Source organism: Alexandromys fortis, unplaced genomic scaffold, assembly GCF_014885135.2.
Source record: "Alexandromys fortis isolate MF-2015 unplaced genomic scaffold, M_Fortis_MF-2015_v1.1 scaffold_110, whole genome shotgun sequence".
NCBI classification, from domain to species: Eukaryota; Metazoa; Chordata; class Mammalia; order Rodentia; family Cricetidae; genus Alexandromys; species Alexandromys fortis.
The window spans coordinates 4,324,672-4,351,716 of NW_026068014.1; the positions used below are offsets into that span (position 1 = coordinate 4,324,672).

The following is a 27,045-nucleotide window of genomic DNA, read 5'->3' on the forward strand; positions in this document are numbered from 1 at the left end:
AGCTATTATCTTAGTATAAATGGCACTTCTGACTCTGAGAACAAGTGGGTCTCATATGTGTTTGCCAGTTCTTGGGACTCTTTTCCTCCTGTTAGGTGTCCAACTTTGATATGAAAGTTTTTTCTTCATCTTACTGTATTTTATTTGGTCATGTTTAGCTGTAGTCTCTTAGAAGCCTCTTCCTTCCTTCCTTCCTTCCTTCCTTCCTTCCTTCCTTCCTTCCTTCCTTCCTTTCTTTCTTTCTTTCATTCTTTCTTTCTTTCTAAGACAAGGTTTCTCTGTGAACAGCCCTAGTTTTCCTGGAACTATCTCTGCAGACCAGGTTGGCCACTCGCAGATATCTGCCTGCCTCCACCTCCCAGGTGCTTGAATTAAATGTGTATACCACCTTTAATCACTGCCCAGTGCCTATTCTTTTCTAATTAGAGACAGAAAAGGGGTGAATCCAGAGGGGAGGGAAAGCAGGCGCAACTTGGAGGAATAAGGGAGGGGAAACTATAATCAGGATATATTTTATTGGAAAATAATCTATTTTCAAAAATAAAAAAATGATGAAGCTAGCATGTAGAAAACAGAAGATATGTGAAGATCAAAAATGAAAATCAAAGAGAATATGACAAAATTTGAAAGTTGCTTTGTGGATTCTTTGATACTAAGTGTGTCAGCTTTGTTTTTTCCAACCAAACATCTACAAATTTTTACTATAACCTAAAATGACAATATTCCCATTTTAGAATCAAACTTATGTCACTTATGAAGCTGACAATTTACTTAAGTTGTATGTAACAGAAGGCTTTTATCTAAAAATAGATGACTTTTGGAAAAAATATTTTGCATAAAACAGAACAAATATAATTAGATATTGTCATGGTTACTTTTCTACTTTCTGTGATAAAATACTATAGCAAATGCAACTTAAGAAAGAAATGGCTTGTTTTGACAGAGGTTTTGAGTTTATGGTCAGTTCATCGTGTCGGGGAAGTCACGCTGGCAGGAGCTTGAGCCACATAGCTGCATTCCATCTGCAGTCAAGAAGCAGATAATGATGAATGCTGTGCTCAGGTGGCTTTTGTCCTTTTTATATAGTCTAGGATACTGCCCACAATGGGGAGATCCTCTCAATTAGCCTAATCAAGGTACTTCTCTAAAGGCATACCCAGAGACTCAGTTCCAAAGTAATTCTAGATGCATCAAGTTAGCAGTTGAGTTTAACCATCACGACTCTACTCCTTGTCAACTTAACACCCTAATGTATCACTTTAAATCTATCCTTTAACTTCAAAGTCTTGTATTCATTTCATAATACAAAATACAATCCACTTTCAAAACTTCCTACAAGACTTGAACAATTTTGGCAGTTTAAGAAGCCAAAGTCTCTTCTAAGACTCAAGGCAATCTCTAAACCGTAAGCTCCTGTAAAATAAAAAATAAGTTACATATTCTGAGGTGCAATGGAAGAGACTGAACATTTCCATTACAATGTGGAAGAAAAGGCACAGCAAGGTATAATAGGAAAAACCCAAAGGTACAAAGACCAACTCCTGCAAACCCATGCGGGACCTGAGAGTCTTCCTGTAATCATCTGGGTTCCAAGTGGTTTGGATATCCCCATTCTTCCAGCTCTGCTGCCAGTGTGCCCATTCTTTCTTCCTCTTTCCCTCCCCCAACTCTCTCCATCTCACTTCAAGTCTGCAGCTTTAAAGATGGACATCCAAGGTCCTGGAATCCCCAGCATCCTAAAATTTCCATGGCAATTGGACTTCATCTTCCAAGATTCAAATAATGGCCTCTCAGATGATTCTTTCAGGGATTTTGATCTGACACATATTACCTGGCATCAACACTCTCTGAAAATAGAACTCTGTGACCCTGTCAGTCTTGCATTGTTCATGCCTGTAAAGCCAGTACCAAATGGATTCCAGTTCTACTGCTGTCTAATCAGCTGTCTCCTGGCTCTGCACTTCCCAAGGCAGTTGTATGTCAGGAGCAGAGAACCTGTTCAATTTAAGGGACCTTCCTTGCAGTGAATATGGATCCCCATAAGCGCTGGACCTTTGTCTAAAGTGACACTGACTTCTTTCACAGTTATAACTGCTTTCTCAGCACTAGTTTGAATGTTCCCATCTTGAAATTTCCTCTGCCACGAAAAGGCAGTTCCTTATCTAGTCCAACCTCAGTCATATGGTCAGGACATAAACAAAATAAAGCCAAATTCTTGGCCAAAATATCACATGAGTGGTCTGTTTTTGTTTTATAGAGTCTTTGATATCCTCTGCAATACCATGATGCAAGCTTTTTCTCCCTGCATCTGTCTCAACATTACAATTCTCTAAGTTCCCACAAGGTTAGCCCATTAGCTCCCTTAACAATATTCAAAAAAGTACAAATTCAACTTCTGAAAACACTAGTGTTCTCTGCCTTGATTTTCTTTGTGGTGGTCTGTGAATTGAGACTGGGTGGGAAAGAGGTATGAATCAGGACAATTAAGACATGACAAGGGTTTCTAAAGGTGTACTTTCTTGTCTCTATCTCTTACATCTTAACCAAAGAGCCGATCACCTTCGTCTCACCCACAAAAACTCATAAACCTGTTTTCAACAGCCGGGCTATGGCTCGATCTCTAATCTACTTTCTTATATGATCCTATTTCCTTTACAGATATTTCCTTTGGAGAAAAATCCATCCCACTGTATTTTCTTCAATCAGCAATACTCTCTGCCAAATCAAATAGCTTGACAAATACTTGACAGACTTTTCTTTTTACAAAACCGGATGGAAGGTGTAGCTAAGAATATTTTATATCAAACATAGAAGCAAAATGTCAAGTCATATTCATTTTATGAAGGCATAATGTCAAAGCAAAATATTTCCTGTTCACTGCCTTTTGTTTTGACATTAGGCCATTGGAATATAACAATGGGCATGTGTCAGACACTGCAGGGTTTATTATAATAATCACATTGAGTGTGGCTGCTGTAAAAGTATGTCTGCAATCCAAAAACTTGCAAGAGTGAGGCAGGGCGGTTATAAGTTCAAGAACACCTGGTATATATAGAAGAGCATAGCACCTCCTCCCCATACAGCCATACTGAGGATTGAGGCCCTCAGTCATATGGATCATATGTACCAATATTAAGACCCAACCTCTATCAAAACCACAGCATTTTATCTTCATCCTTGAAGAATTTCAGGTCCATCTCAACTTGCAAGTAGCATTCATTCCTAAGAGTTGTATAGACGACAATTCTAGCATTGCTCAAACATTCAAATTCAAAGTTTCATCAGGCTGAAGGCAAATTATTTTAGGTGTGAAGATGTAAATAAAATAATTCATTTTCTAATAACAATGTATACTTTTCTAAAATAGAGTAGTGTGACAGGTACCTAATAACTATTCCTATTCCAAAACCAAGAATAGAGAAACAGAAAGGAGTAATAGGACTATCAGAGCAAGGCCTAAAGGTCCAAGTGCAGCGTTCTGAGTGTCCTCTGCTGGGGACTGAGGAGTCACGACTTTGCAGATAGCCTCCCCTAGGCAGCACATACTGTCATCAGCTTGTCACAGCTTTCTGCTGGCAAGTGACCTACTCCTTGTTGCTCTACATTTCTGGGTTCTCTAGTATAGGTCCATCCAACAACTATACCAGTTCCACCATGACTTGGCAGAGGTTCAAAATCTGCAGCATCCTTTTCCTTGACACTTCTGGTCCACCTTGCAAATCAGTGAAATGCCAAGACTCCACAGTCCTGCCTTCTCCACATTAGCAAGCCAGCACCATGTAGATAATATTCAGGTCTGCTACTGCACACACTGCATCTGAACCCACTTAAAACATAGTTTCAGAAATTTTGAGATGCTACTTTACCAGCAAGTAAACAACACATCTTCCCTTTTATCCACATTCATCTCTAGCAAACAAGTGAAAAGCTGCTCACCCATATTCCTCTTTTTCTATGCTTTCCCAGAATTTCTTCTCACATTTTCCCTGGCTAGGCCATGAATTAGCCAAATCTTTCAAATTACTTTTGCTCTTAAAACTCAAAGGAAAAAAAAAAAAACAAGCAAAAGAGACCCGTAATATTTGGTGCGGGGCAATTGTCTATAATCTGTCAATTTTGTTTTAAATAAATGAGGATTGGCCAGTAGCCAGGCAAGAAGTATAGGCAGGACAACCAGACAGCAAGTAGAGGTGGCTCAATGAGAACAGGAGAATTCTGGGAAAGAGGAAGCCCATTCCTCCCCAATCCTGCCCAACCACAGAAGGAAGATGTGTTTGCCCTGCTGAAAAAGATAGAGTCAGGTGGCTAACACAGATAAAAATAATGGGCTAATGTAAGTTATAAGAGTTAATAAGAAGCCTGAGCTAATGGGCCAATCAGTTTATAATTGATGTAGACCTCTGTGTGATTCTTTGGGACTTAACCACTACAGGAATTGGGCAGGACAGAAAACTCAGTCAACAAATATTGATGTCATATTGTGAATTATCTGACATTTCGAAGTATCTTCTTACACATTAATTAGTGTATCACTCTTAAATTCTTCTTTTGACAAAGTCTTAGGGTAAGGACAAAACACATCCAGATTCTATGCTTTCCTGAAATACTAGTAGCCTTAATCCTGTTTCCAATGGAGTGTTAGCTTCCAGATACAAGTCATCTATCAAAAACAATTGTAACAAAGTCGCAGTGCTGAGGAAGAAATAGAATTCCAACCTTTATTACATACTGAACTGACCTGGACTGACTCTCAGAACTCAGCACAAAGATTAAAGAGTAAAACTAGAGTAAAGCACACTTGAAAATCTGTGACCTCCAGTAAGAAGAGGTCACCTCCAGATGAAACCAGCTAGCACAAGCTACAAAATAAGACACTGATAAGTTATGTGGAATACAGTTTAAAACTTTTGCACCTTTTAAAGTGTTCTTTGGGTAAAGAACATAGAGTAAAAAAAATTGTACAAAAATGCTGACACTCATATAACTCAGAAATAGGGAGGCAAAAAACTCGATAAAAGTGTCCTAAGTATTTTTGAAGCCATTAAAAATATTCATATTTCTAATAAACATATAAAATATATTATAAAACATTAATCTTCAAATGTTAAACCACAGTGTCATACCACTTCAAGTAAATTTCTTATCATTCTCGCCTCTTCGTCAAGACCATTCACTAATTATATATCAAACAAGGAGCAACACTGTATGGCTGGACGCTGAAGGTCCACATTGCCTGAATCCCGTAAAGATTTGTCTCCTATTTCCTGTATTTCTAATAAATTTTACTACTCATATCTCTAAATACATATTCTACACCTGTACATTTCAAATGAAAGCACCTTGTAAATGGCGAGAGAGATGGCTCAGTGATTAAGAATGAATATTTAAAAATAACATCTTGAATTTTGCAGGCAAATGGATGGAACTAGGAAACATCATTCTGAGTGAGGTAACCCAGACACAGAAAGACAATTATCACATGTACTCACTCATAAGTGGTTTTTAAACATAAGGCAAAGAAAACCAGCCCACAAATCACAATCCCAGCGAACCTAGACAACAATGAGGACCCTAAGAGAGACATATATAGATCTAGTGTACATGGGAAGTAGAAAGTAGAAAAAGACAAGATCTCCTGAGTAAACTGGGAGCCTGGGCATCTTGGGAGAGCGTTGTAGGAGAGGGGAAAGGCAGGGAGGGGAGCAGAGGAAAATGTAGAGCTCAGAAAAAAAAATACTATTCCTGCAAAGAACCCTACTTTGGTTTCCAGGCCCCTATCAGGCAGCTCACAGCCACCCTAACTCAAGCTCCAGGAGAGCTGACACCTTTTGGCCCCTGTAGGTAAAATCACTCATATACTCATACCGGCACACAGATACAGACACGCACACGCATGTGAACGTTCACTGCACCGACATCCACACATACAACGAAAGATACAGCATACTTTAAAATGAAAAATAAATAAATGAAACTCAAGCAGATTCCCAACTTATTTAAAGAAAAATGAGGACCTCAGGAGCAACTGCAGGGGTGAGGGCATGGATCATCGTGAGGGTGAATAAACACTAAAGGTCTATGATACTGGACAGAAACAAATGTTAAGCAAATTCTGTGCGGCTGCAGTGGAGGTGAAAGCCAGGCTGATGCAGCCAACCAGAGGGCTTTCCAATATAATGCTAGATCCAAACAATTACACAACCCCAGAGCTGCAGAGGACATTCTAATAAATGAACTCCCTTTGTGGCTAGGCAAGAGCCAGATGACCACCTGTTGCAACTGCTGTCATGTGTTAGACAGGAATTAGGCCTCATTCTCTCGGTCCCTGAGATTGTGTAAGGACACTCTCAAACTTCATGCATTTTAACGTGATTGGAGTATCTTTTTCATCACCAGAAGAGTTTTCTGGGTAATTTTAGGGTAAATTTCTATTCTCAAGACCCAGTATAATATTTCATTTCACATTTAAATATTCAGTATGCTGCTCAGGAACTCCTTCTGAAATTGATGAGGGCCTTTTTATATATTTAAAAAAGAAGTTTTCCCAGCCGTAGTTATGGAATGCTGCTTCTTGTGTATTATTAATGTATCTCTAAATAAGAGAAGCCATTTGTAAATGATTATGCATGATTATTCTTTGTCATTTTCCTAAATTATTTATTGGGCTCTCCTTGTACAGGCATTCTAAACTGGTCAGGGCAGCAGGAGGCAACAACTTCAGCATCTTTTGAAGCAATAATTAATTTTCACAATGCCGAGGCCAATTGGTAGTAGTAGTTAACAATGCCCCCCAACACAATCATGGCTGAGAAGCCATGGAGACAAGTTGCCTTGTGTTGCCTATAAATGGATTCTCTTAAAACCTAATTTGAAATTACTGCCTTTAATTATACTGATGATATAAATAACTTTGATAAAATTAATGCAGCTGGCTTCCTGTTTGTTTTTCCCATTTCAATGCACTGTACAGTGTAATCTTCTGGAGTAAACATCCATTAGAAAGAATGCTTCATTTCAAAGAACATATTATTCTGCTCATCCAGCCAATTGTCGTTTTCCCCCTCCCTATCTCCATTTCAATCTTGCACCTATTAAAGGGAAGCACAAATTACCCGAGCTCTTGTAATGTACCAACTAGCAAATTAAAACAATACACTGCTGCTGAATGAGACCATGCATTTAAAATATTTTGATTCATTTTTATCCTCAATTACTGCATTTTCCTTTTAAACAGACCCTGCCAGTTTCAAAATCGCTAAAACACATGCTCTTATCGGCACGCTATAATTATGTCATTTTCTAAATCGGAATATGTGTGTATGACAAAGAAAACAGATGATGGGCATTCATTTCATAACGCTTCTTGATTCCAGTTCCCAAGGATAGGGTCTCAGGATCTAAATAACGTTTTCAGCCCAGCTCATTTACTCTGTTAAGTGATGGGATTTCTCTCTCTGCAAGGCAGGGCCAAATTTCTTCATTGTTCATTGTGAAATGATTGTCATTTTGATCTCTCCTGCAAGCAGGATGGGATTTACTAAGAACATTTTAACTCAGTTCAACTATCACCAAGCTCAGTCCAACAGAATTCAATAATTACCAAGATCAAATCTACTCCAGGACTCTCTATCGGCTGCCTGCTCAGCCATGAAGACACCATTTTGGCGATGAGTAGGCTTGGCCTCTTCCGTTTTGTTTGCAATGAAATGAGGGGAAAGATTAGCTGGAGAAGCCTGAGGTGACTTTCCAGTGACTAGACGAGGGTACGGCTGAAGAAAATAAATTCTGGAAGAAGCAAGATGGATAGTCTATGAGAGGTTAAAGAAGGTCCTTGAAGTTCAGAGACACGTGTGGACAAACCGTGGAAGACTGCCCAGGCTTGACAGACACTCCACACCCATGCTTTGGTGGTTTCCTCCCTATAAAGGCGTGGAAACAAAAGTACAGGCGTGTTTAGAAACTGCAAATGTGCTACCTTTTGCTGCAACACAGGAACTAAGAGAAATGGATGAATCGATACCAGAAAATTAGATAGACCCAGAACATAAAGACCCTAAATACCAAACTGGTCATTGTACTGAATTTGCTAAGTAATGAGGAGTGACTGAGACCCTTCTGAGAAGGAAAGGTATATTGATAAGGATGGGAACTTGGGAAAGAAAATCTCAGAGATCTTTGGAATGCAGAGCACAAAAGAAAAAATCAAAGGCAGTAAAAACTCTATTTTTTCTTAGAAATTAATTATAACAAGTTTAAGGAAAGTCCAGATGCAGGACTTGATATCAATACAGTGGGACAGAGATTGAACACCAGACTGAACACACTGGGCTCATGGTGAATGAGAACGGTTCATAAAAAGAAACATGAAAATATCAGCCATCAGCCAACTTCTTCTCCTACTGTGCAGCTCTTGCACTGTCCTGGAGATCCATCAGCCCACTGCCGGCCAACACAGCTGCCCTATCCACTGACATCGCGTTTATGTTCCCACAAAAGCAGAGTCTAATACAAGTGCCTTTGCAAGTAATGTGTTTGGGAAATAGTCGTAGGCAACAGGAATGAGAGAAAGGAAAAAGGTGGATCAGCAGAAACAAATCATTAGCCAATGGGCTGAGAAGATAGCTCAATTGATAGAGTGCTTGCCTAGCGTACATGAAGCCCTGTGCTCAGACTTTTGCACTGGATAAAACCAGGCATACAACTATAACCCCAGCTCTCCAGAGCAGTGGAGTCTGGGATTCTAGATATTATCAAAGTGAGGAAAGCCTGAGCTATGAGACTATATCTTTAAGAGAAATAATAACAGCAGAAATTAAGAGAATACCTCGTGTTAAGACACATGTGTGGCAGCAGAGTTTGGTTCCGAAAAAACACCTAAAGATGGTTTCAAGTTTGAAAGACCACAGCTGATATATTTATCCTCCATCCTAAGATTCTGTCTATTAAGGTCACCTAGCAACTACACATCGACACTTAGAGGCATGATTGTATGCAGGCTTTGGCAGTTTTGATAGCTTGCTTAGCTGAATTTGCCCTTCTCTTTAAGAGACATTTCCGGGGCACTTAGCAAAGCCTGGGAACAGCTAATTCTCATTGACCTTTCCTCTGCAAACACAGAACCACTCTGTGCTTCCCTTTCCACCCAAATCTCACCCACCCTGGGACCTGTTGAGTGACAGCTCTCTAAGTGCCATTAGCACTCAGCAAAGATCCCTTGTAAGTCTAACTATAGGTGGCCTGTTCCCAAGAGTCTATCATTTACATCATTATTCCCATGGATTGTCTCTCATTTTAAGGTTCATTTGCAAGACTATACTTGACAAGAATTTGTTTGCAGGTCCAGCATTTGAGAAATGTCTCAGGAACTCTAAGTGAGGAAATACAAAGGCTATGATAGAACGCCATGGTGGTCAATTTAAAGGGACATTTTGAGTTAATTCAGGGAGGCCTGGTTCTGATGATTCCAATGATTCTCCTGAGAAATAGCTATTGTCTCTCAGGTTTCTTCCTGGACTGAGCTCCATCACTAATGCACAGCCCCCCACTGTCCACTTTTGTTAAGCATTGTCCCTGCTAGGATTAACTCCCTCCTGCTCCGGCTTGTGAAAGGACAGGTGGGTGAAGTGGATCCAGAAAATAAATAGCTGACATCCACTTGACGTGCAGGAGTGACAATCACAAGTTTTGCTAGCACATATCTGTAGCATGCTAGTATTTAGAAGGAGGCTTGACATGCATGACCATTTCATGACCAGCTCGCCATTTAGCAAAACAGCAAGCGTTGATTCCTTTGGTTATTGGACTCTATGTTTCAATAGGAAATGTGTGCTAGGATGCCTTATTGCTCACTGTGTATTCTATTGATGATCTACTAGAAGAGTTCAGTCTTGTTGTAAGAGGGCCTCTCCTGGTGATGCCACTTGTCAAGGCAAATCTGGTTTTCCCTTAAAAGATTCTCCATTCCTTGCAAATAACATGGACCAAAGGTTTATTAATATCACCTGACCTGTGATATTCCTACTCCTCATCCTTTACATTTCAGTAATGCTCCATAGAATAAAAAATAAAATAAAATTTAATAATAATAAAAACTTCAAGTCAAGTGTGGAGTTATACCATTCAAGAGGCAGAAGCAGGAAGACAGATCACTGTGAGTTTAACACAAACGGGATGTACATAGTGAGTTACAGGGCAGCCAGGGCTACGCAGTGAGACCCAATCTCAGAAAAGGTGGTGTAAGATGACTCAGCGGGTAAAGACCACTGCAGATAAGCCTACTAACCTGAGTGTGATCCCGAGACCCACGTGATGCAAGGAACCTGACTCCCTCAAGTTGTTTTCAGACCTTGAGACATTCTGTCTCCTGCTGCCAAAAAACAAATAATTTTAAAAAGCAACTTTAGCCGGGCAGTGGTGGCACACGCCTTTAATCCCAGCACCCGCGGGTGGCAGAGGCAGGTGGATCTCTGTGAGTTTAAGTCTACAAGAGCTAGTTCTAGGAAAGGTTCCAAAAATTACAGAGAAACCCTGTTTGAAAAAAAAATACAAAAAGCAGAAAACAAACAAACAAAGCACACAGTTGAGTACTATGTAGTGGTTCTCAGGAATCACACAAAACCTTCAGGATGTCACAAGGTGGAAAATGCTTGATTTTAAAAGGTAAACTAATAAAAAAAAGAAAAAAAGAAAGAAAAAAACTTCAGTCCTTGCCAGCTCACAACTTAGTCTTGATCAATCCCTCAAGATTTCTTCTTTTCAACCTTAATATCTTGTGAGAACCTCTGGATAGAGTTTTGTCCTCCAGATTTTTAAAAGACTGGACACTTAAGTGTTCTTGGCTGGAGAGCTGGTGGCCAGTTTTCCAATTACAGTTAAGCCAGGTTCAATTTCCAGCCTATTTCAGGTTTTGCCTTCACCAGCAATGCCAGGCCTCTTGGTTAGATAACCTTTCCCATAGTCCTGTAATAAAATTATATTACTTTAGCTATGGTGATCCCTGCTTATTTATGTAGGTGAGCACTCTCGCCGAAGCACAGGGTAAGTGGATTTCTTTGCTCCTGTTGGCCTAGGAGAACACAAAGCTAGATCCATGTGTTCCAGTTGCTTATATCTGCCACCGCCTGTGCTGTTTGAAATGCTGAACTGATAGGAACATGGAAAGGAGGGTCAGGCTTCAGGATCAGGTCCTGGTGCCTTCCTGACACACCCTGGGGAATCTTCCATAGGCACTGCCCCAGTCACATACCTGCTTCCCACTCTCCAGAAGGGCTTCAGAGCCACTCTGGAGCCCTTAGAATACTGATCTCTGCACCTGTGCTGGGATCTCATTACTCAGAGACTTAAGATTCTATTCAGACTTGCCACAGAATTCCAAATTTAGCCGGGGTTGAGACCTGTAGGCCTGTGGCTGCTACATACCTTCTTCAAGGAAACAGGACAGATTCTGTTAATCAAGACAAGCATGATTTCCTGAGAATAAATATAAAAAGTCCTGATATCTTAGCATCTCATTACAGCTACAGGATCTCTACAAAACAGCTCTAAGATCAAAAAATTCACGTCATCATGTTAGCTCTACTGCTACTTGGTGTCATGACTATTTTAAGTGAAGAGCTGGGTGATTAACCAAAATGTTGAGTAAATAATAATAATCACTTTGATATTAAAAGAGAGAGAAATTCATAAATAATTATCAATATGACATAAAATTATTGTTATTAAAAGTGGCATTTTAAATTATAGAAACATACAATTAAAAAATAAGACTTCCATAACATTCCACCCCAGAGATGAGCACTCCCAATGGCCAGTTCTCGACCTCCAGACTTTTCATGTGAGTATACAAATAGACACCAACAAAACACAGCTCAAGCAAGATTGCACTGTACACAATTTTGAAATGCAATCTTCCTCTTGAAAATAGATTCAAAAGTGTGTGTATATAGTTGGGTGATATGGGCTAGAACATGCTCAATGGATATCGTGTAATTGAATTAAACATTCTTATATAACACAGTGCTTTATACAATGAATATCAAAAAGAAAATCCTAAAGTGAAAACAAATTAAGATTAGTATGTAAATTTGGCATAAGAGTATGTGTGCATATGAACGCCATACCTGATTTTGTTTAGTAGCTTGTATAATTTCATAGTCAATAATTAAACATCTGGGTTACTTCTAATTTCTTACTTTTATAAATAGTTAAAGTGAACACCCTTATAGAAATTTGTCTTTGAAAATTTGATGAGTATTTTAATTTTTATGAATAGAATTCTTATTCTATATTATAAAGATATTTCCTATTTCAATAAGGTTTAACAATTGCCCTGTAAATAAGTTGTCAAAATATGGGGTTGGAATGGAGAAATAGGTTAGCAATTAACAGTGCTTGTTGCTCTTTCAGGGGACCTGAGTTAGATTCCCATCACCCACATCAGGGAACACACAACCACCTCTAAGTCCAGATCCAGTGGGCATGATGCTTTCCTCTAGTCTCCAGCAGCACCTACACACATAAATAAAAATGAAATCCTTTAAAATGCCAGATTACTACAAAGGTCTATGGAAGTGTTAGATCTTTCAAGACTGGGTTTCTCTGTGTGGCAACTCAGGCTCTCCTGGAACTCACACTGTAGACTAGGCTGGCCTCAAACTCCCTGAGATCTACCTGCCCCTACTTCCCAAGTGCTGGGATTAAAGGCATGTATCACCACACCTGGCTGATTTTCCATATCTTACCTGCACCAGGTAGAGATGATCAGTCTTCTTGAACATACTGATGATCAGTGACAGGACAGACCACTGTTATTTCCCTTTGCGCTGGTTTGTCTGTAAAAATTGAAATTTTTATAAGAAAGGTTCTTGGCTATCTGTAGTTGTTTTTGTGTGAACTATCTGTCTGTGTGTCTTATTCATTGTTCTCAATGGAAATTAATATCATGATTTGTGAGGAATCTCTGACTTAGATAAATTAGCCGTTTGGCTACATATGTGTTATAAAATGTGACAAATGCCCTGCAAGCTTCACCTATGGCCATATTGCTATTTGACTGTATGTTTCTTTGTTGTGAATTAGAAACTTTTGTTTTTTAATTCTCATGTTTATATGTTTTCCTATTTCTCCTTTCATATTCTTGTAACTTATTCCACAATATTAAAATTATACATAACTATGTTTCATTTTCATATGCATGTGGTTTTTTATATTTAAATCTTTTATCCACCTAAGATAGTGCAATTTATAAGGTAGACTGGGTTTACACTTTCCAAGTGTCTTATCATGTTCTAACACCACTGTTTAATAACCTGCCATGTCCAACTTACTCAAAATGTGGCTTTGTACAAACTAAGGGATATACAACTTGATAGTCAGACAACAGATAGAGATAGAAATGGATACCAAATAATTCATTGGTAGATAAATAGATAAAAGATGATAGATAAATAATAGTTAAATAATAGAAGGTGATAGGTAGATAGATAGATACATGCATACATTCATACATACTTACATGAATACATATATTCTTAGTTCCAGTCTAGCAATATACAGCTTCCTATGGATCATTCATATTCTATTTTTTCTTGACCATTCCTACTTCTTCACTTTACACACTTACACACTCTTACCCTTCTCTGAACAGCTCCTCCAACTTTACTCGTGTTATTCCTTTCTGGGTTAAATATTGACTCTACTAGGAAGTTGAAAACACTGCTCTACTCTACAGCAGCCATCCTCCTTCATCAGACTGCCTGTCAGCAGTCTCTATCAATCACATATAAAATAGATCTCCCTGAAACGAAAAATCCTTTAGATGCTGTTTCCTAATACATTGCAGTTCCTGTTGAATTATATGGGTTATTAATTCGTGTTTCCTGAATAAATAAATCAAAACTGAAATAAGATAGAGGTCATTTTGTCTCAGTTTCTGTGAGAAGAGTCAACAGGTCTCACCTAGATGGTCTTGGTGGGCTGTAGGCACAGTCTGTCTTACCTAGATGCTCAGTGGGTTGTAGGTACAGTCTCACCTAGACACTCAGTGGGCTGCACAGTCTCACCAAGATGCTCTTAGCAGACTGTAGGCACAGTCTGTCTCACCTAGATGCTCAGTGGGTTGTAGGCACAGTCTCACTTAGATACTTAGTGGTCTGCACAGTCTCACCTAGATGCTCTTAGTGGACTGTAGGCACAGTCTGTCCCATCTAGATGCTCAGTGGGTTGTAGGCACAGTCTCACTTAGATACTTAGTGGGCTGCACAGTCTCACCTAGATGCTCTTAGCAGACTGTAGGCACAATCTCATATAGATGTTTTTAGCGGTCTGTAGGCATAGTCTCACATAGATGCTCTTAGCAGACTGTAGACACAATCTCACATAGATGCTCTTAGTGGGCTGCAGACACAGTATCACTAATTGTTCTTAGTGGGCTCTAGGCAGCTTTTTATAAACTAAACCAAACAATCAAAAGACAACAGTAACAAGACATGGTGGAAAAGATAAGACCTAGAACTGAGCCTTCTGCAGAGTGGAGACACTTTCTTCCATTGGCTCTCACTTAGGAGTTACTCATTGGAGTGTTACCTTATCATTTATTTTTGGGTTCCTGTCAAGAAATAAGTGGACCAGAGAAGACCAAGAGCAGATAAGGAAACAAGAACAGACCATGGGGTGGGAAGTAGTCAGCATGTAGGTGAGCTCAGGGGATACTCAAGAGCACAGGTGTTATCTTCTGTTAAGTAAGATAACCAGCTGATCATGGATAATCGTTGGTTTCAACTATTTGAATGTACTTTATAAAAAATTGACTATTTCCTAGTAACAAAATAGTAAAGAGCTACAGATACAAAAACTACTTGATTTAATGTCACTGTGGACCCAAACTACAAAAGGAAGCTATGTAATATGGGAAAACTAAACTGATGCTGGGAGGGAAGTGGTGGAGTGAGAGAGAAGAAAAAGAGTATAGAGAGTTATAAAAAATAAATAAATTATTAAAAAATAAAGTCTTTAAAGATACAGAATATAGACAATCATAGATTAAAGGAGTAAAGATAATAAAACAAATATTAAAAAGTAATATAATAAAAAAACAAGCCATGTAAACATGAAATATACAAAGAGAGTCTGGACTATAGATATTATTATGCTGTCTTTGAATTTTTTGGACTATAAAGAAGCTAAGTACAAAGAGACATTTTATTGTATGGGCTGCTAAGCTAAACCAGCATGTATATTTATAAAGGTATCTTGACTTCAGAATTTGGGTCTAAGGATATGTTGCCTTAGAAAAGAGGTTCTTCTTTTGTTTCCACAGAGGATGAGAACCTGTGGATTGGTTCCAGACTAATATGGTTTGATAAACCAAGACCCCTTGAAAGGTTGCCTTGAACACCCCTCAAAAAATTACTTCACCTGACTGCTGACTGAGAGGAACCTAGTACACAGGATACACCATAAAAGACCTGATTAACAGGACCCCCAAACAGCAGAAAGTAGTCTAGAGAACTATGCCCAAATTCACAAATATTTTTATAATATTTTTTTACATTTATAAATGTAAAATACATTTATAAATATTTCTTTACATTGATACAAATTTAAGATCAATTTTGTTATACTGTATATATGTATATATATATGTATATATATCTTCTCTTGATTAAGATATTGTAATTGTGAAGTTCATTTAACAAATATAATATTTAACTAAGAAATATAGGTCCATAGATAATTATCTATAATAGTCAAGCTTGTAGTCATGTTAGTTAGGTTTTCTAGCTATATCAAGATATATTTCAGTTAGATAAGTATTCTTCAAATTTTTCAGAGACCTACAGAATATGGTATTTAAAATGTTTAAGAACTTAGGACTTTTCATGACAGTGAGACACATTTGCTCTTGGCAGCCCCAATCTACTTCAAGAAGAAGATGGGCATCGAAGTGGCTTCTTATGGCATTGGTTAGTCATTTGGGCAAAACAACTGTTCTTGCCTGGACTGCTTGATAAACTGGATGTGCAGGACCTGCAAAAGAAATGACTGCTAAACTTGCCTAAAGAAAATATGATCCTTTGGGGTTCCTGCTTCATTAAAGAGTCTGCTGGGCATTCTATAGGACACAGATGAAATTTCCTGCTTTGTAAAATGTCTGCCAAACACTATGGGCCAGTAGGCTAAAAATGGATGCCCCAATGATACAAAAAAAAAAACCTTTGGGTGACTGTCCAGACAGTGAGATGGCTCTGTCAATTCATGAGCTTTGGAAGTTGCTTCAATGCACTTCCTGTTAACTTAGGTAATATTGTATCCTTCTGGAGTCTTTAATGGAGTTGAAGAATTGATATAGTTTTCCTTAGTCATTATAAAGATAAAATAGATATAAAAATTGTAACTATAATTCTTGCTTGATAACTGTTTTGTTATAGGTACTTTTACTATGATAAAGATAAAGCCTTCTTTTTTATTTAAACAGAAAAGGGGAGGAGATGTGGAATTCCCCTCTGTATTCTGTGAATACCATTGGTGAATAAAGAAACTGTCTTGAGCCCGTGATAGGGTAGAGTAGAAGCAGGCAGGGAAAACTAAATTGAATGCTGAGGGGAAGGAGGTGGCGTGAGAGATAAGCCATGTAGCCCCACTGGAGACAGACACTGGAATTTTACTCAGTAGGCCACAGCCACATGGCGATACATAGATTACTAGAAATGAGTTAAATTAAGATGTAAGAGTTAGCCAATAAGAAGCAAGAGCTAATGGGCCAAGCAGTGATTTAAATAACATAGTTTCTGTGTGATTATTTTGGGACTGAGCAGTTGGGAACTAACTAGCGGCCTTCTTAAAACAGCTATGTGTTCTTCCTGTTTTGTGTATTTATTCACTGATAAATGTTTCCTGTAATACAACATGTATTTGTGCAGACACATGAGGTTACAAAATGAGTTTGTTATTGTTACACCTCTTTCAATATCTATGCACAGCTTCAGAGTCATATGTACTCATCTTATTGCCGCTCATATCCATAATAATATCAACAGCAATTTGAGCACACTTGGGGCCTCATTCACTTTGTTAATCTTCAGAAATGATCTTCACTCATGCCTAGTCTTTTTCTCTAATCTCTATGGATATATGAGAATTATAAGATGGAAATGTAAGGAAACTTGTTATTTCATGAACAGAAATACAGTTTATAAATGTTGACTGTGTGCCTGTTAAAAGAATACAGAGATGTTATTTTGTGGATTTAAATTATTTATTGCTTTTCTTTCTTTTCTTATTTATCTTTTTCGGGAATGTCTACACCAGAGAGCATGTGAGGGGGTGAGAAGACAGTTTATAGGACCTAGTACTCTGTCTACCAAATGGTTCCAGAGGATTAACTTCAGGTCCTCAGGCTTAACAGCAAGCACCTTTATCAACTGAGCCATCTTGGCAGCTTTACCTTCCCAAATGCAGGGATCCTCTGACATCTCCATCCTTCATTTTCTCTGCCTTAACCCCACTGCTTTCCTCTAATAGGGTTCTAGGATTACATTAAACCTGCTGGAAATTTTCAGCAAAATCTCTCTTTGTCAAAACTCTTAACTTAATCATGTACATAATGACTCTTTATCATGGAAGGAAACATGTACACAATATCCAGAGATTAGAAGTTCAATGTAGTGGCATACTCCAAGAACTTGAAGGATGGAGACAGGGAGAACATAAATTAAAGGTAATTCTCAGATCTACAGAAAATTCAAGGTTAGTGTAGACCACATGAGTCCCTATTCAAGAGAGAGAGAGAAAGAGAAAATATTGAGAAATCAGATTGTAGACCTTCTTAGACTGCCAGTTTTCAGCTAAATATGAAGAGCTGCACAATTTTTGTCTTGCCTCTTGGCTTAGAATATTCTGAATCACACAATTACTAGTGTGAGACAATTTCCATATTTCTAACACAAGAGTTTTGTGAATTACTTTGAAATTTGCAATTATTCTACTCTTCGGTGTTATTTTCTTAGTGATAAAATCATGTGTTTTACTGACAGAGTCAGTCACACCAGAATGTGGACCTGTCATTGGCTTTGTTTCTCTTGGGAGAGGCTACATCTCTGGTGATTAGAATATAGAAGAACAAAGTCAGGTTTTTTTTTCATCTAAATATTCATTCTCCTATGTCTTAATGAAGAGCTACTTCAATTTCTCAGCTTCCTCAACTGTACTTAGAAATAATTATAGTGTTTACTACAAACACTTATTGTGCTAATTGAATATGCAGAAGTGGTTTTAAATAACTCAAATCTGCCAATTATTTCCCACGTGTGAAATTATCGTAAAGATTAGATAAAGCCATAGTGTAAGTTCAATAGTGAATCACCAGTACATCCATGCTTCTACTTCATCAGCATTTTCCGCAGTACACATAACAATGTGAAGAAGTCAAGTGGAGTCAAGAACTGTTGGCTCTTAGCTTCAAACTTAGTGTTTGAAGGGAAAAACAAAAATGTAAGAAAGGTTAACAATGTTTTTAAAGATGGGTTCATTTACTCCAATAATGAATTCACAACAATAGTAGCTGCAGGCTTTTAAATATTACAAAGTGTTTTTAAATATATGATCTCATGGGGCCATCTTGCTAACCCAATATAATATCTAACACCTGATGACAATTTGATTATTCACTCTGACCAGCCTATCATGCCCCTTCTTACATCTTGACATTGCAGCCCTTGACTTCATTGGGACCTTTAAATACTCATTTGTTTCCCAGGCAAATTGAGCTATTCCACTCCAGTGCTTATAGTAAAAAGAATAGAAACTTGTGGAATCATCTTCCTCTCTCACAAATGAAGCAACAGCAGAGCAGTACAGCACATCAGCTGTTTCAAGTTCCTCAAATGAGTTTTATTTTTGCAAAACAAGCCCTCTGACTTCCCACATTCGTTGAGCTGCATTATGAGCAACATGACCAGCAGCGACATTTGTTGTAATTTTTTCAATATGTGGAAAAAAAGCAAAATATCAACCATGTATTATCTTAATCAAGATGCCAAATTATCTAACTTGTTTCTCCAGGCAAGCAGCCCAACGACAGGGACAGCTCCCAGGAGCCAGTCAAGGTTATCTGTCTGCCCGTCTACTCAGGACATCTGCAGGTAAGTCCCGGGTAAATGACCCTATTTAATATTTCTTAGACCAGTGTGTAGTAGTTTTGTTTCGTGAGCTGAGAATCAGTGGCTCTTGCTTCTACTTTGTGTTGTCCGTGGATTTCATGCCCCATCGCCCACTTAGTTTTTCTTCAGTCTGTCTTTATTTAACAACTTCTGGCCATGCTGTCATTTTTCATCATTCTTTCTCTCTCTCTCTTTATCTTCCCATGACTTTCCTTTCCATTCCTACTTCCCACCCTTTGCCTGGTGTCTTCCTTGTCTAGATCTTCCATCCTGCATGACATGTCAGAAGATGCATTTGAGCACGGCAACCCTGTCATGGTGCTGAGCCAGGCTAGAAAGGAGTCTGGTCAGAAACCAGTAAAACAGAAGCCTAGGAGGAGGAGGAGGAGGGTCTCTCAGAGATATGAGCACTCAGAAGAGCAAGCAAAGGGGAGAAGAAAGGACTTTCACCTCCAGATCTCAAGTCCCAGGTGGAGAGAACTTAATACGGACACTTCAGATTCATCCTCCACAGATGAAAGTCACTGGGTTCAGGCAAAAAGGCAGGCTCAGGTTAAATTCAGACTGTCTCGAAGAAGGAGAAGTAACAATAAGCCATGTGGAAGCTTGGCTGGGTCCTCCACGCCTGACAGAATCGAACTTGTTGAGCTGGGATCCAAAGGTGAACAGCACCAAGAGCTGATGGAATGTGAGAGTCATTCTTTAAACATCTGTAAAGGAAAAGTCACAAAGTACCAAGGATGCATCTCTCCCCTGCCAAGGGGGTCCATGGAGAAGAGACCCCCAGGGAACCCTTCAGGGAGTAAAGGCAGACGCTGCCCCAGAGAATCTCAGCTCTTGCACAAACTTAGGGAGAAAGAAACAATTACAAAAAGATTTGCAGAAACGGATTCCGATTCTGAAATGCTGGCAGCTACAGAAGGGGGCGAGCGTGTGGCAGACTTGGGGCTCCGAGTGAGTAGCCCTGCTCAGAAGCCTATTGATGTCTGTGATGATGGCTCTGATAATTTCACAGTGTGCAGGTCAGTAGCTAAAAGGAAAAAAAACTTGAGGGCACCCAAATACACTTCTGCCTGGGAGCTCAGTGTGTGTGTTTGAACATTCCTCAAAGCATGACATTCACTTGTACCATTATGAAGTGGCTATAAAATGGAAAGCAGAAGGCTATGAACCTAGGCACAAAAGCATAAGATTTATTCTCTACCTTTTAGTTAATGGCTTATTCTGAACTAGAGATGGAAAAAGCAACTGAGTTTTGTATTCTGCCTCAAACCATGGTGATGGAAGCTATAGGAGAGAGACTGTGTGCAAATGTTCAGTTCAAATATGGTCAATTTTCTGCAGCCTGACAGAAAGATATTCAAGCCAGAGGTTTTTAAAGGTCAGGTTTTTGCCTCAGAAAAATCTTCTCTGCTGTTAGCTGTAATTTGTTCTTCGGTTGTCTGACTCAGCAGGGTAACTCAGGAGGCAAAGGACAGGGACATAGGTCTTGGGCTTTTGTCTGGGTGCCAGAGTCTCTAGGGAAAAGGAGCCTCATTCACTGACAATCATGCACTGGTGATTCTGAACCCTGGGGATGTTTCACATCAACAAGACCATTTCGTTCTGTTTTTTGTTTGGTTGGTTTTGGTTTTTACCACAAAGCGTATATATTTTAAAAAGATAAGTTATGTTGAAAAGAATTAATGAGATTTCTATTATTGTCGGCATAAGACAAACTAATTTTTTGCATTACACTGAATTCTGGGACCAAGTAAAGATTTCCATTGCATATTGTTTATTTGGTCTTGTTTTTTATAAATGCTGTCACTGTTTTTTATAAAACCTACTATGTGCATGCATGGGAAATACAAACTAGCTAATGTAGTCCATATCCACTCAGGCCAAAACAAGAAGCATTAAGGTCTGGTTGAGAATAACAGGATAACCTGGAATCTGAAAGTTGTATCAGACAATTATTCATGAAACTTTCATTTGTTCCATTGTTTAAGTGTATTATGCACTGGGCTTTCTTCTGAGCATTGAATGTTTATAGTGCATGGTATTTGCATAGATTCTGATATGGTAGCACTTATAATTGGGTAAAGACCATAAGCACAAAAATTATTCCACAGTTGTGCATATTTGCACACAATGGAAGATTTAGAAATATATAATACAGGAGCCCAAGTTTCTCTAGAAATCAGAGGGCAATTCAAAGGACAAAGGGAACTGATGAAAGTAAGAAGCATGAAGCCCATCCTGCAGAGGATGTTGTCCACAGGAAGCCAAGAAGAGTGAGAGACTTGGCAGGAATGTGGCAGTCCAGACCAAGTGCCTGCTGCAGTGGCCAGGATGTGGTGAGTGCCAGGAGCGGGTGGTAGAGATTCAGATGAAGAAGCGGAATAGGCCAGAATTTCCATGGCCATAAAGCATTCTAGGGAATTGTAGAGGTTTAGAAGTGAAGTGAGAAAGACTAGGGAAGTGGTTCCATGGTCAGGGTTCCCATGGTAAATGCATGATGCTCTGAATTCAGATCCAGAGCACACGTTTTCAAAACATCTGCTGCAGCAGCTTGTACCTAAAATCTCAACATTGGGGAGGCAGAGGCAGGAGGATTCTTAAAGCTTCCTGGTTAGCTATGCTAGCCAAGTCAGTAAGCTCCTGCTAATACTTAGAGATTCTGTCTCAAAATACAAGGTGAAGGGCCAGCAGGATGCCTCACTGTGGAAGAGTACTTACCACCAAATCTAAAGACCTGAGTTCAGTCACCAGGACTCACATTATGGAAGGACAGAACCAACTCTCCTATGTTGTCTTCTGACTCCCACATATATGCACAATAGAAAGCATGTGCCTATACACACACACATACATGTGTGTGCACAAATAAATAAATACATAAATCAGCAAATGCAATAATTATGTTTTATAATAATAATAATAAGGTGGAGAGCAATAGGTGAAGAAATTTGATCCCTGACTTCACATATACATGCATATATATGCACCCACATATACATATATGATACACATAAAACACAGACATTGCAAGTAAAGTGGCATCATGTGATTTACATAGGAATGTATGTTTCTTACAATTTTTTGAATATGATAATTGTGTGTCTTTACCGAAAGCTTATACTATTTGTGATCTATACTGAGAATGTCCCACTTAAACGCTTGTCATTCCCCAAATCTACTTCTAATATTATTTAATAAATGATACTCATAGATGCTGTTTTCCTGGTAACTGGAGGGTAAAAGTAATAGTTGCAGCTAGAGTCAAAGTGACAGGTTCCCAAACCTCACAAGCCCTGCTTTGTGTGCCTGTGCGTTGGGTGCGAGGATAAGAAATTTATTTAGCTTAGGCTTCTACAAGTGAGAGGAAGATCAAAGGCTCTATAGGTATTCTTTTCTGCTGTGTGCTGCCGTCAAAATAATCAGCAAAGCAGCATATCCTACTGGATGCTGAGGAACAAAAGTATCAAGAGACATGACATTTCCTTTAGCTGGTCTGTTGTCTAAGTGGGAGACATTGAATGTACACATGAAAAGACAAAGACTTAAGAGAGTGACGGTTAAGTGTAAATAGAGAAATCCTTCAAAATATTCTGAGGGAAAAAAAATATTGTCCTATTCTGAGATGACGCCAAAATCCCTTGAGATGAGGGGGAACTGGAGCTAGGCAAAGTGAACTTTAGCTTGGTAGAGAAGCATGGATGGAGCTGCAGGCCTTCAATCTGGTGCAAACGCCACTAGGTCAGACAACAGTCTGCACTGGCGTTCCTGTGAATTTTTCTGGGTAAATTGGAAGAATAACACGGGCTAATAAAATTTTCAAAGAATTGTGGAGAAAATACAGAATCATTCCTAGATGTTTAGCTCTGTTCTATTAATCTCTACTTCCCAATGGCCTGCATGAGTATCATTTTTAATTAATTTATTGATTTATTTTTAAAAAATATCTTTTAACATTTTACATACCAGTCCTAGTCCCCACTCCTTCCCCTCCTCCCGCTCCCTTCACTTCCTTGTCCCCCAACCCTATCCACTCATCAGAGAGGGTAAGGTTTTCTTCCCATGGGAAGTTATCCAAGTCTAGCACATTGCCTTGAGGCAGAACCAAGACTCTCTCTACTATATGTAGGCTGAGCAGGGTATCCCTCCAAAGGAAATGGGTTCCAAAAAGCCAGTACGAGCAGTAAGGATAAATTCTTGTCTCATTGCCAGTGGCCCCACAGTCTGCCCCAACCACGCCACTGTCACTCACATTCTGAGGGCCTACTTTGGTCTTATGCTGGTGGTTCCTCCCACTGTCAGTCCAGAGTCAGTGAGCTCCCATTAGCTCAGGTGAGCTGTTTCTGTGGGTTTCCCCATCATGGTCTTGACCTCTTTGTTCATATTATCACTCCTCTCATTCTTTGACTGGACTTTGGGAGCTCAGTCCAGTGTTTCACTGTGGATCTCTGCATCTGCCTCCATCAGTTGTTGGATGGAGGTTCTATGATGACATTTAAGATAGTCATCAATCTGACTACAGGGCAAGGTCAGTTCAGGCACCTTCTCCACAATTACTTAGGGTCTTAGCTGGGGTCATTCTTGTGGATTCCTGGGAATTTCTCTAATACCAGGATTCTTGGCAATGCCATAATGGCTCCATCAATCAAGATATCTCTTTCCTTGTTCTCCCTCCCTGTCCTTCCCCCATCTCAACCATCTTGTTCCCTCAAGTTCTCCTTCTTGTGAGTTTTTTACCTTAAAAGCTGAGATTGGTCAGAAAAAGTGTGCTACCTTTAGCCCATCTGGAGACAGAGAATGCTTATCACTGGCTTTCTTATATCGCATAGGAGTCATGATATTTCTTTAAAGAATAAAAAGTTCCAGTTCAAAAATAAATACAGAAAAGATCTTGATAATTAAAGTAGACTAGAAGAGATGCATAGAAGCCACCATTTCCCTGGTGATGTACTGTCAACGGGACCTGGTATATCCACCCGGGGCAGAGTATCCACCCGTGAGTTCAGTCAGATACAATGATACCATTAGTGCAAGGGAGAATGAATGTTGTGCTGGTAGTCCAGAAAGTGAACAGGAACCATCTTATTTGTTAGATTTAGTGAGAGTCTAAGTCAAAGTTGCTAAATACCATGGCAACTATGGGAGCCTGAGAAATGGGAGATACTGATATTGACATCAGAGGCCAACTGACTGGAGAAAGGTGTGACGAATCCCATTAGAAGCACACCGTTACAGAGCCCAGTGGCATTCCAGAGAGAGTTGTCCATCAGTCAATCATAGGCATGTTGTGATCAACTCTGGAGACATGCACATAAAGCATCACTAAACAGACTCCATAAGTTATATATACATGTGTGCATGTGTGTGTACATATGTATAACAATAATAATTAAAAGAGGCCACAGTTTTGTAAAGGGTGATACCAGAGGGGAAGGGAGGATAAGCAGAAGTGATCTAGATGTGGGTCTCATGTCTAAAACTCTAGAAACATAGACTAATAATAAGTATGTCATTGAAACATAGGACCGTTTGAACTGATTATAATTTTCCAGTAATTAGTGAGCTACACACCGCAATACCAAACAACTGTGTATGTGTAATTCACGCAGGTTGGTATAATAATAATAGGATATACTAACAAGAGAAAGTTATTAAACATGGAAGCTCTTCTCAAGGCCAGGGAAGATAGAAAGATTTGGGGATCATTCTGAGAGGGGTGTCAGTGTACTTGAAAAAGAAAATTAAATCTCTACACACAGTCCTGTGTAGGAGAGATGCTTCCAGAGGGACCATAGACACCAGGTTCCCCTGCACAGAAAGGAAGCTAAGGACAAGAGAAGCAGCAGATGCCTGTGAACTTGCAGTTCTGTTGTTTCAGACATGCAAAGGCAGGACCAGCCTTAGTCACAACCACGAAGAAGAAGCGACCCTGGAGCCCTTCCTCCTTTTCTGTTCCTGGCATTTGGTCCCCATGTGGACACCATATCCTCTTTCACACACTTGAAAAATATTGCTATTAACCAATTGTAAGTCGGAAATCAAATCATCGTGTTATTTTCATTGTCTGGGCTGCTAGAAAGTCTCTTCGTGGAAATATTACATTTAAAAATGAAAACAGATCAGAACATGTTAGCCTTCTGTTGAAGTTTTAGTGGTTTGCACATTGCTCTCAGTGGAATGTACACAATCTTTAAAATGGTGTGTGAGGGCCCACATTGTCTCTGCATACGATCTGCCTCTCCAGCATTGGTATGCACCATTAACTGTGCCATACCTGCTCTGAGCTCTTCCTAATTCCCTAAAAGAAACTAGATCTTTTCTACACATGGCATAGATTAACACCTTCCTTCTCTGATGCTCACCAGACTGACTGCTAATCATTCTTTCACAGTTTAAATGTCATTTCTCCCAATACATCCTACTGACCTCCTAACTCAGGAGCCTCCACAGCCAGGTCCACATCATATATTTTGTTATTTTTATTCATTTTTAGAGGTAACTTTACTCTGCTTTTTTGTTCCCCTCCATGCGTGATAATCTTTCCCATTCTCCTCCATTACTTACCCCTTTTGTTGTTTGCCTTCTTCATCCCAAATAATTCTTATGCCTTACACACACACACACACACACACACATACACACACACACACACACACACACTGCTAAATTTAGATACCACGTGTGAGAGAAAACACAGCATATTTTTCACCGCTAAAATGCAACTATTTTTTGCTGTCATCTTTTTCTCCTTGACATTTCCAAAGTATCTATAATAACACCTTGCAGATAGTACAAGCTGCTCAACAGTTTCGGGAATAAATTTAAGGAAAATGGGCTTTTAAGATATTGATGCTGACTATGTGAAGTCATAAAATCCAGTTCTGGGTGACCTTGTTCTCTCTAAAACTCTGCCTATAAAGGATTATTGACTCCCATGACTCTAAGAACTTAATAAGAATCTACATCTACTAGAAGGCTTGCTAAAACATAGGCCACGGGCCATTCTTAAGAGTCTCCTGTACTCTGGTGTTGGGACCATGAATTTATATTGCTGGGGTAGTCCCAGATGGTATTGATGCTTGAGATTAAATACTATGTCTTAAGAATTGTTGTTCTATGTTGTAAGTTTCCTCGTGGGTTACACTGGAAGAAAATGGAGGAAAGGGAAGCAAAAGATGAGTTTGGGGGGCTAAATTAGACATCTGTGTCACATTTCCCTGAATTCCGACACAAAGCTTAACTCAGTTTCTTTCTTGTTCCCAGTCATAGGCTGAGATAGTTGACTCTTTACCGGAAACCCAACCATCCTGGTCAGGCAGCTCTTCCACTCAAAGCCAACTTCCTCCACCCAACTAACCCCATTGCATTCTGAGAGCCCACAAGCTTCCTGAATCCTGCTTCTGACTCTCTTTTCATCTATGTAGCATGTGTCTGTTCTTCAGCAAGTCACATCATTTCATGCCACAGAGTGGTTTCTGTTGTCACATACTTCTCAGTTCTACTCTTCCCTTTTTATCTCCTTCTCTCTTTAGGAGTTAACTCAGGACCTATACATATACATGCAAAAAAAAAAAACCTGCATTGCTCATTTCACTCATTGGATTTCTCTACCATCAAGTGATGACTACTCATTTAGAGTAAGTGGAAACAGAAAAGGATGCATTAAGCTGGACATGGTGGCAAATGCTTATAATACTTAGGAAGCTGAGGCAGGATCATCCTGAGTTCAATGGCATCCTGAGATACGTAAAAATATCCAATTATCAAAAATAAATCAATAAATAAACAAACTAACTAACTAACTCCAGGAACCTGAGAGGCTCAGAGAATGTGACTGCCTTTCTGCCTGTATGTTTTTCTTTTCTCTAACTAAAGATTGATTTTCTGT

The 27,045-nt window shown here is 39.2% G+C and overlaps 1 protein-coding gene across 4 annotated transcripts in view; it reads left to right on the forward strand.

Annotated features, from left to right (window-relative positions):
* The window catches only part of Marchf1 (membrane associated ring-CH-type finger 1), a 447,397-nt gene that overhangs the window by 337,530 nt on the left and 82,822 nt on the right, over positions 1–27,045 (forward strand). For 2 of the 4 annotated variants that reach the window (XM_050162242.1, XM_050162243.1), the window contains exons 1-2: positions 18,932–19,139; positions 19,418–20,179. In XM_050162242.1, coding sequence (XP_050018199.1) covers positions 18,940–19,139; positions 19,418–20,179 — 962 coding nt within the window. In that variant the 5' untranslated portion in view covers positions 18,932–18,939. Of the gene's footprint in view, positions 1–18,931; positions 19,140–19,417; positions 20,180–27,045 lie in introns of those variants that run through there. The other 2 variants (XM_050162239.1, XM_050162241.1) reach the window with 2 other exon arrangements.